Source organism: Oncorhynchus gorbuscha, linkage group LG03 (genome assembly GCF_021184085.1).
Source record: "Oncorhynchus gorbuscha isolate QuinsamMale2020 ecotype Even-year linkage group LG03, OgorEven_v1.0, whole genome shotgun sequence".
Lineage (NCBI taxonomy): Eukaryota > Metazoa > Chordata > Actinopteri > Salmoniformes > Salmonidae > Oncorhynchus > Oncorhynchus gorbuscha.
Genome location: NC_060175.1, coordinates 10,303,119 through 10,314,361, shown reverse-complemented (window position 1 = coordinate 10,314,361; position 11,243 = coordinate 10,303,119). Strand labels below are relative to the sequence as shown.

The window sequence follows — 11,243 nt, the reverse complement described above, 5'->3', positions numbered from 1 at the left end:
CTCCTCTCTAGAGAGAGCAGGAGCGGTAGAGATACTCTTAATGATCGGCTATGAAAAGCCAACTGACATTTACTCCTGAGGTGCTGACCTGTTGCACCCTTGACAACTACTGTGATTATTATTATTTGACCATGCTGGTCATTTATGAACATTTGAACATCTTTGCCATGTTCTGTTATAATCTCCACCCGGCACAGCCAGAAGAGGACTGGCCACCCCACATAGACTGGTTCCTCTCTAGGTTTCTTCCTAGGTTTGGGCCTTTCTAGAGAAATTTTCCTAGCCATTGTTCTTATACATCTGCATTGCTTGCTGTTTGGGGTTTTAGACTAGGTTTCTGTACTGCACTTTGAGATATCAGCTGATGTACGAAGGGCTATATAAATACATTTGATTAGATTTGATTTAGTGTCATACCCAAGAAGACTTGAGGCTTCAAAAAAGTACTCAGTTAAGGTTCTGAATTCTTACATAAATGTGTTATTTCAGTGTTCTACTTGTAATACATTTGCAAAAATAAATAATAACCTGTTTTTCTTCATCATTATGGGGTATTGTGTGTAGAAAATGTAATCAATTTTAGAATAAGGCTGTAATGTAACAAAATGTGGAAAATTGTCAAGGGGTCTGAATACTTTCCGAATGCACTGTATAGTATTGTCAAATATTGATATTTGTTTATACAATTTGTGGTATTGTCATCTTACTTTCTTACATGGATGATGGTAAAATTACCCAAGGAGGGAAATGTATGTGTGCGTGTTTTTGCTCAGCTACCCCTTCTCTTCTCTCCCAATCTCACCTCTCCCCATCTCACCTCTCCCCATCTCATCTCTCCCCATCTCACCTCTCCCCATCTCACCTCTCCCCTTCTCTTCTCTCCCCATCCCATCTCTCCCCATCTCATCTCTCCCCATCTCATCTCTCCCCATCTCATCTCTCCCCATCTCACCTCTCCCCATCTCACCTCTCCCCATCTCATCTCTCCCCATCTCATCTCTCCCCATCTCACCTCTCCCCATCTCACCTCTCCCCATCTCACCTCTCCCCTCTCTCCATCTCATCTCTCCCCATCTCACCTCTCCCCTTCTCACCTCTCCCCATCTCACCTCTCCCCATCTCACCTCTCCCCATCTCATCTCTCCCCATCTCATCTCTCCCCATCTCACCTCTCCCCATCTCACCTCTCCCCATCTCATCTCTCCCCATCTCATCTCTCCCCATCTCATATCTCCCCATCTCACCTCTCCCCATCTCATCTCTCCCCATCTCACCTCTCCCCATCTCACCTCTCCCCATCTCATCTCTCCCCATCTCACCTCTCCCCTTCTCACCTCTCCCCATCTCATCTCTCCCCATCTCATCTCTCCCCATCTCATCTCTCCCCATCTCATCTCTCCCCATCTCACCTCTCCCCATCTCACCTCTCCCCATCTCATCTCTCCCCATCTCATCTCTCCCCATCTCACCTCTCCCCATCTCACCTCTCCCCATCTCACCTCTCCCCTCTCTCCATCTCATCTCTCCCCATCTCACCTCTCCCCTTCTCACCTCTCCCCATCTCACCTCTCCCCATCTCACCTCTCCCCATCTCACCTCTCCCCATCTCACCTCTCCCCATCTCACCTCTCCCCATCTCACCTCTCCCCATCTCACCTCTCCCCATCTCTTCTCTCCCCATCTCTTCTCTCCCCACCTCATCTCTCCCTGACTGTGGATCTCATCACCAGGATCAAAGTCAACCACTGGAGTCAGCAAAGGCTGCATAAGTTCAGTGGGTGTGTGTGTGTCTGTCTGTCTGTCTCTTTCTCTCTCTCTCACTCTTTGTGTCTCATTGTTTGTTTGTTTGTGTGCGTGTGTGTGTGTGCGCGTGCGTGCGTGCGTGCGTGTGTGTGTGTGTGTGTGTGTGTGTGTGTGTGTGTGTGTGTGTGTGTGCGTGCGCGCGTGCATGCGTGCGTGTGTGTGTGTGTGTGTGTGTGTGTGCGTGTGTGTGTGTGTGTGTGTGTGTGCGTCTGTAAGTGTAAGTGTCTCCCTTCAGATTAGTGGACTAATTTTAACCTGCCTGTCTCGTCACTAGGCTAATCTGTAGCTGAGATCTGAGGCCATATGGAGATGATACCATCATCATCACACTCTGTTGGGATTCCTCACTAAGTGGCGATGCTGTTAAGGTTGGTCATAACGCATTGTAACACTTGTTATAGGCAGTTATGAATCCCTTAACATGTGTTATTATCTCATATTGACCCTGACCAAATGCAGGCTAAATGTTGATACATACACATCACTTGAGGCTATTATAAGGTCCTCTGTAGCTCAGCCTTATTATCATGGTCCTCTGTAGCTCAGCCTTATTATAAGGTCCTCTGTAGCTCAGCCTTATTATAAGGTCCTCTGTAGCTCAGTGGCCCTCTGTAGCTCAGTGGTCCTCTGTAGCTCAGTGGTCCTCAGTAGCTCAGTGGTCCTCTGTAATTAGTGGCCCTCTGTAGCTCAGTGGCCCTCTTTAACTCAGTGGTCCTCTGTAGCTCAGTGGTCCTCTGTAGCTCAGTGGTCCTCTGTAGCTCATTGGCCCTCTTTAACTCAGTGGTCCTCTGTAGCTCAGTGGTCCTCTGTAGCTCAGTGGTCCTCTGTAGCTCAGTGGCCCTCTTTAACTCAGTGGTCCTCTGTAGCTCAGTGGTCCTCTGTAGCTCAGTGGTCCTCTGTAGCTCAGTGGCCCTCTTTAACTCAGTGGTCCTCTCTAGCTCAGTTGGTAGAGCATACTGCTTGCAATGCCAGGATAGTGGGTTTGTTTCACGGGACCATAACATGTCTTAACATTTTGTACCCGTGACTGTAAGTCAATTTGGGAGCAAGTGGTCTGTTATTAAGGCATTTATATAGTAAATGTCTTCTGACAGACAACGTCACTTCGTAAGCAATGCTTGTTCCTCAACTGACAGGCATCACACTATCTGACAATAGGAAATATCTTATTATAAGACATACATGCTTATAACAACTTACAAATGTCATGTTGTCTGAGATTGTCATGACTTGATTACACACAGGTGGATTGTATTTATCATCATTAGTCATTTAGGTCAACATTGGATCATTCAGAGATCCTCACTGAACTTCTGGAGAGAGTTTGCTGCACTGAAAGTAAAGGGGCTGAATAATTTTGCTGTAACGGCGTTCGTCTGTTGAAAGAAGAGAGTCGGACCGAAATGCAGCGTGTTGGTTACTCATGACTTTAATGAATGAAAAACGCGGTACATGAAATAACTGAAACTAAATACAAAAACAACAGAACGGAACGTGAAACTTAATTACAGCCTATCTGGTGACTACAACACAGAGACAGGAACAAACACCCACAAAATACAAAGCGAAACTCAGGCTGCCTAAATACGGTTCCCAATCAGAGACAACGATAAGCACCTGACTCTGATTGAGAATCGCCTCAGGCAGCCAAGCCTAACAACACCCCTAATCAGCCGCGATCCCAAATATACAAACCCCAATATGAAAACAACATATAAACCCATGTCACACCCTGGCCTACCCAAACATATAACAAAAACACAAAATACAATGACCAAGGCGTGACATTTGCACGCCCAATTTTTCAGTTTTTGTTTTACATTTACATTTAAGTCATTTAGCAGACGCTCTTATCCAGAGCGACTTACAAATTGTTTTGTTAAAAAAGTTAGAAATATCCAATAAATGTTGTTCCACTTCATGATTGTGTCCCACTTGTTGTTGATTCTTCACAAAAAAATACAGTTTTATATCTTTATGTTTGAAGCCTGAAATGTGGCAAAAGGTCGCAAAGTTCAAGGGGGCCGAATACTTTCGCAAGGCACTGTATATCTCTTCTCTTCACACACACACACACCTGCCATTTAGACAGAGCTTGGCCAATAGGTTGCTATTTTAGACAGAGCTTGGCCAATAGGTTGCCATTTTAGACAGAGCTTGGCCAATAGGTTGGTATTTTAGACAGAGCTTGGCCAATAGGTTACCATTTTAGACAGAGCTTGGCCAATAGGTTGCTATTTTAGACAGAGCTTGGCCAATAGGTTGGTATTTTAGACAGAGCTTGGCCAATAGGTTGGTATTTTAGACAGAGCTTGGCCAATAGGTTGGTATTTTAGACAGAGCTTGGCCAATAGGTTGGTATTTTAGACAGAGCTTGGCCAATAGGTTGGTATTTTAGACAGAGCTTGGCCAATAGGTTGGTATTTTAGACAGAGCTTGGCCAATAGGTTGGTATTTTAGACAGAGCTTGGCCAATAGGTTGGTATTTTAGACAGAGCTTGGCCAATAGGTTGGTATTTTAGACAGAGCTTGGCCAATAGGTTGGTATTTTAGACAGAGCTTGGCCAATAGGTTGGTATTTTAGACAGAGCTTGGCCAATAGGTTGCTATTTTAGACAGAGCTTGGCCAATAGGTTGGTATTTTAGACAGAGCTTGGCCAATAGGTTGGTATTTTAGACAGAGCTTGGCCAATAGGTTGGTATTTTAGACAGAGCTTGGCCAATAGGTTACCATTTTAGACAGAGCTTGGCCAATAAGTTGCCATTTTAGACAGAGCTTGGCCAATAGGTTACCATTTTAGACAGAGCTTGGCCAATAGGTTGGTATTTTAGACAGAGCTTGGCCAATAGGTTACCATTTTAGACAGAGCTTGGCCAATAGGTTGGTATTTTAGACAGAGCTTGGCCAATAGGTTGGTATTTTAGACAGAGCTTGGCCAATAGGTTGGTATTTTAGACAGAGCTTGGCCAATAGGTTGGTATTTTAGACAGAGCTTGGCCAATAGGTTGGTATTTTAGACAGAGCTTGGCCAATAGGTTGGTATTTTAGACAGAGCTTGGCCAATAGGTTGGTATTTTAGACAGAGCTTGGCCAATAGGTTGGTATTTTAGACAAAGCTTGGCCAATAGGTTGGTATTTTAGACAGAGCTTGGCCAATAGGTTGGTATTTTATACAGAGCTTGGCCAATAGGTTGGTATTTTAGACAGAGCTTGGCCAATAGGTTGGTATTTTAGACAGAGCTTGGCCAATAGGTTGGTATTTTAGACAGAGCTTGGCCAATAGGTTGGTATTTTAGACAGAGCTTGGCCAATAGGTTGGTATTTTAGACAGAGCTTGGCCAATAGGTTGGTATTTTAGACAGAGCTTGGCCAATAGGTTGGTATTTTAGACAGAGCTTGGCCAATAGGTTGGTATTTTAGACAGAGCTTGGCCAATAGGTTGGTATTTTAGACAGAGCTTGGCCAATAGGTTGGTATTTTAGACAAAGCTTGGCCAATAGGTTGGTATTTTAGACAGAGCTTGGCCAATAGGTTGGTATTTTAGACAGAGCTTGGCCAATAGGTTGGTATTTTAGACAGAGCTTGGCCAATAGGTTGGTATTTTAGACAGAGCTTGGCCAATAGGTTGGTATTTTAGACAGAGCTTGGCCAATAGAGCTTGTCTTCTCAAGGCCCTTGTTCATCAGAAATACCTTCTCAGTAAAACCATTTAGTCCACTTTGATTGATTTAGCGCTTTCACTTTTCCCACACACTGTTGCTTTCTAACTGTGTGTGTGTGTGTGTGTGTGTGTGTGTGTGTGTGTGTGTGTGTGTGTGTGAAGAGAAGGGGGGTGAGTCTAAGAAGAGATAGGGACTAATTTGTAAAGAAGTCACCTTGGGGAGCATTAGCTGACACCTCAATCTCTTTTACACACACACGCACGCACGCACGCACGCACGCACGCACGCACGCACGCACGCACGCACACACACACACACACACACACACACACACACACACACACACACACACACACACACACACACACACACACACACACACACACACACACACACACACACACACACACACACACACCACCAGAGAGAGAGAGAGAGAAACTGCCAAAAATAACCTGATATAACACATCCCAAACCAAACAACTGTCTCTCTGTCCCATCTGTGTCCCATCGAAGGATAGACAGACTATTTGGCCATTTGCGTCATGTGCTAGCACTTGGAGAGCCTAAAGATGGCGCAGCGGTGACTGCATGCTATTTGAGTATCCCGTTCACACACTCTCTAGTTTCATCGTAAACAACTGGACATCTCTCTCTCTCCGTGCTGTTGCGACATTCACTCTCAGGGGTCTTGAAATGGTCGATTTGCTATTCCATAGCGACATATGATCATTTTAAAAGCTTGTTTTATGAATTCATCCGACTCAAAAACGAGTTTGTGACTGACAGACAGCGGTATTCAGACAGAAGACGAGACTGCTGTGCTGTGCGCTGGTCGAAATAAATAAATAACAGCTTTCTCCATTCTGGCTTCTGGCGGTGGACGGTGCGAGATGCTGCGGCTGCATTGATAGAGTTGGTAGAAGGGATCAACCAGAAGTGACGAGGCAGCCTCAGCCAGGGCTCAGGCTACGAATAGGATAATAACCGAGCAGTGATTGCGATAGACTGAGTGAACGTTGTTGTATGACAGACAGCAAGAAGATGCACTAAGGACCGGAAGAGAAAATGCTTCGTTTGAGAGTCGAAATATGAACGCACATTCCACTTTGGTTTTCTTTTATTTGCAGTGTTATATTTCCGTGGATCTGAGCGGTTTAAACAACTTTTCGTGGTCCCTTTTTCCATGATAACGGCAGAACCGGGCTTGATTTACCGGGAATTTCACCAGGATCATGTGGACCCCGACGGAAGAGGAGAAAATCGGAGTTGGTGAGTTGATTCAATTCAGTTTGTTTTATTGTTAAAATTAGGCTTTATTCAGGCCTATATATATATATATATATATATACAACCTATGTAAGCTATTGGTGATGGGAGCTCCAAACGCGTTGACATTTCTGCACCTTTTTCCAATCCAAAACCATCACGTTATCTCGCATCTATAGAAGCATTTCGACATTGCACAAGGCTATTCTGTTTTTAATTAAAAACGCACAAGTTGGGCATGTTGGACTTCGTGATGTCATTGTTTTAATGATCTGTATGTCACGTAATCAAAACTACTGGTTCATCTCCAATAGAGGGCGACAAGAAAACACAGCCCACCACAACAGGTGTGATGCCCAGCTCAATGGATAGGGGAGATCAAACTGGGCACAAACTGGTTAAATCAACGTTATCGAATCAAATAACTTTTGTCGACGTATTGTGACGTGGAATCTATGTGGAAAAATACATTGCATATGAAAAAAGTCATAAACTTAAACTGTTGTTTTGAGGGTAAGATTTCACCCACAGGATTATGCCACCTTGGTAACCAATGTTTAACATAAACAAACCTTGTATAAAATATGTTGAATTTGTACCTTTGATGTCAGATCTTTAAACATAATATCCATTATATGAAGATGAAAACAACAACAACAGGCTGGACAGCACCTCCTAGTGGAGAGTTGATCTATCTACAGCACCTCCTAGTGGAGAGTTGATCTATCTACAGCACCTCCTAGTGGAGAGTTGATCTATCTACAGCACCTCCTAGTGGAGCGTTGATCTATCTACAGCACCTCCTAGTGGAGAGTTGATCTATTCACAGCACCTCCTAGTGGAGAGTTGATCTATCTACAGCACCTCCTAGTGGAGAGTTGATCTATCTACAGCACCTCCTAGTGGAGAGTTGATCTATCTACAGCACCTCCTAGTGGAGAGTTGATCTATCTACAGCACCTCCTACTGGAGAGTTGATCTATTCACAGCACCTCCTAGTGGAGAGTTGATCTATCTACAGCACCTCCTACTGGAGAGTTGATCTATTCACAGCACCTCCTAGTGGAGAGTTGATCTATCTACAGCACCTCCTACTGGAGAGTTGATCTATCTACAGCACCTCCTACTGGAGAGTTGATCTATCTTCAGCAGCTCCTACTGGAGAGTTGATCTATCTACAGCAGCTCCTACTGGAGAGTTGATCTATCTACAGCACCTCCTACTGGAGAGTTGATCTATCTACAGCACCTCCTACCGGAGAGTTGATCTATCTACAGCACCTCCTACTGGAGAGTTGATCTATCTCCAGCAGCTCCTACTGGAGAGTTGATCTATCTACAGCACCTCCTACTGGAGAGTTGATCTATCTTCAGCACCTCCTACTGGAGAGTTGATCTATCTACAGCACCTCCTACCGGAGAGTTGATCTATCTTCAGAAACTCCCTTCTCTGTCCCATCCTTGGTTTTACCAAGGCCATTTAAGCTCTGATATTTATCACTGTCTTTTACCAATGTGCTATCGTGAGAATGATTGTTGAAAAATCTCCACTTAATAGATGTTTCTGTCGCTATCAAAGTCATTCAAAGGGTACAGAGCAAATTAAATGCTGCCATGCTTTATAAATGATAGACTGTAGATACACAAGTGCAATCATGCAATCTCCATAGACAAACATCGGCAGTAGAATGACCTTACTAAAGAGCTCAGACTTTCAACGTAGCCCCGTCATAGGATGCCACCTTTCAAATAAGTCCGTTTGTCAAATGTCTGCCCTGCTAGAGCTGCCCCGGTCAACTGTGAGTGCTGTTATTGTGAATGTGTAATCGTCGAGGAGCAACATCGGCTCAGCTATGAAACGGTAGGTGACACACAAGCTCACAGAACGGGACCGCTGAGTGCTGAAGTGCGTAGCGTGTAAAAATCATATGTCCTCGTTTGCAACACTCACTACAGAGTTCCAAACTGCCTCTGGAAGCAACATCAGCACAATAACTGTTCGTCTGGGGCTTCATGAAATGGGTTTCCGTGGCCGAGCAGCCGCACACAAGCCTAAGATCACCATGCATAATGCCAAGCGTCGGCTGGAGTGGTGTAAAGCTCACCGCCATTTGACTCAGGAGTAGTGGAAACGCGTTCTCTGGAGGGATGAATCACGCTTCACTATCTGGCAGTCCAACGGATTAATCTGGGTTTGGCGAATGCCAGGAGAACGCCACCTGCCCCAATGCATAGTGCCAACTATAAAGTTTGGTGGAGGAGGAATAATGGTCTGGGGCTGTTTTGCATGTTCGGGCCCCTTAGTTCCAGTGAAGGGAAATCTTATCACTACAGCATACAATGCTACATACGTGCTTCTTCATCTGCATTGCTTGCTGTTTGGGGTTTTAGGCTGGGTTTTGTACAGCACTTTGAGATATCAGCTGATGTAAGAAGGGCTTTATAAATACATTTGATTTGAATGACATTCTAGACAATGCTGTGCTTCCAACTTTGTAGCAACAGTTTGGGGAAGGCCCTTTCCCGTTTCAGCATGACAATGCCCCTGTGCACAAAGCGAGAACTTGACTGGCGTGTAAAGAGACCTCGATCCCATCAAACAGCTTTGGAATAAATTGGAATGCCGACTGCGAGCCAGGCCTAATCGCCCAAAATCAGTGCCCAATCTCACTAATGCTCTCGTGGCTGAATGGAAGCAAGTCCCTGCAACAATGTTCCAACATCTAGCGGAAAGCCTTCCCAGAAGAGTGGAGGCTGTTATAGCAGCAAAGGGGGGACCAACTCTATATTGTCGCTCATGAGTTTGGAATGTGATGTTTGACTAGCAGGTGTCCACATATGTTTGGTCATCAACAATGATGCTATTTAGGCCTATAGCATTTGGGAAATCATCAACAGCTATTGTTTAAATTCAGCGCAGGATTCAACTAAAAATAGACATTACCTATAATATAGGCCTTTTCAACTTTGGTTGATTTCAAATGCAATCTATAAATTTGGGTGGCAGGTAGCCTAGTGGTTAGAGTGTAGGGGGGGCAGGTAGCCTAGTGGTTAGAGTGTAGGGGGGCAGGTAGCCTAGTGGTTAGAGTGTAGGGGGCAGGTAGCCTAGTGGTTAGAGTGTAGGGGTGGCAGGTAGCCTAGTGGTTAGAGTGTAGGGGGGGGGGCAGGTAGCCTAGTGGTTAGAGTGTAGGGGGGGGGCAGGTAGCCTAGTGGTTAGAGTGTAGGGGGCAGGTAGTCTAGTGGTTAGAGTGTAGGGGGGCAGGTAGTCTAGTGGTTAGAGTGTAGGGGGCAGGTAGTCTAGTGGTTAGAGTGTAGGGGGGCAGGTAGTCTAGTGGTTAGAGTGTAGGGGGGCAGGTAGTCTAGTGGTTAGAGTGTAGGGGGCAGGTAGTCTAGTGGTTAGAGTGTAGGGGGCAGGTAGTCTAGTGGTTAGAGTGTAGGGGGGCAGGTAGCCTAGTGGTTAGAGTGTAGGGGGGCAGGTAGTCTAGTGGTTAGAGTGTAGGGGGCAGGTAGCCTAGTGGTTAGAGTGTAGGGGGGCAGGTAGTCTAGTGGTTAGAGTGTAGGGGGGGCAGGTAGTCTAGTGGTTAGAGTGTAGGGGGGGCAGGTATTCTATTCTTCCTTCAATTGTTGATATTTGGTTGCGTCGACAACCAAACACAATTCAATATTACTTTTGTAATATTACTTTTGTAAGACTGTAAATACACTAATGTAACAGTATTTATTTAAGGGTACCGAGGTTACTGGAACAATAAATATCTTCTTATGTAATCATGGAAAGCGTGTTGCAGGTCTGTGGAAATCATCACAATTGTTGTAATAATCTGCACAGAATCTAAAAACGGCTTTGTTCACTTGCACCATGTACTGTAATCAAAATCAAATCCAATGTATTGATAAAGCCCTTCTTACATCAGCTGTTGTCTCTAAGTGCTGTACAGAAACCCCAGTCTAAAACCCCAAACAGCAAACAATGCAGGTGTAGAAGGTGTAGAAGCACGGTGGCTAGGAAAAACTCCCTAGAAAGGCCAGAACCAAGGAAGAAACATAGAGAGGAACCAGGGTGGCCTCTTCTGGCTGTGCCGGGTGGAGATTATAACAGAACATGGCCATTAATTAAGGGCAGATTGTTCTTCAAGATGTTCAAATGGTAATAGATGACCAGCAGGGTCAAAGAATAATCACAGTGGTTGTAGAGGGTGAAACAGGTCAGTACCTCAAAATTAAACATCAGTTGGCTTTTCATAGCCAAGCATTCAGAGGTCAAGACAGCAGGAAAAGCCAAGCATTCAGAGGTCAAGACAGCAGGTGAGAGAGAGAGAGAGAGAGAGAGAGAGAGAGAGAGAGAGAGAGAGAGAGAGAGAGAGAGAGAGAGAGAGAGAGAGAGAGAGAGAGAGAGAGAGAGAGAGAGAGAGAGAGAGACAGGGAGGGAGGGAGAGAGAGAGAGAGAGATAGCACGTCCGGTAAACAGGTGGGTCCCATAGTCGCATGCAGAACAGTTGAAATTGGAGC

General features: G+C 45.1%; 1 protein-coding gene across 1 annotated transcript in view; it reads left to right on the top strand.

Annotated features, from left to right (window-relative positions):
- Positions 1 to 6,114: 6,114 nt before the first annotated feature.
- The window catches only part of LOC124032458 (dedicator of cytokinesis protein 3-like), a 393,573-nt gene continuing 388,444 nt past the window's right edge, over positions 6,115 to 11,243 (top strand). The window contains exon 1 of the mRNA XM_046344862.1: positions 6,115 to 6,738. Coding sequence (XP_046200818.1) covers positions 6,702 to 6,738 — 37 coding nt within the window. The 5' untranslated portion in view covers positions 6,115 to 6,701. The remainder of the gene's footprint in view (positions 6,739 to 11,243) is intronic.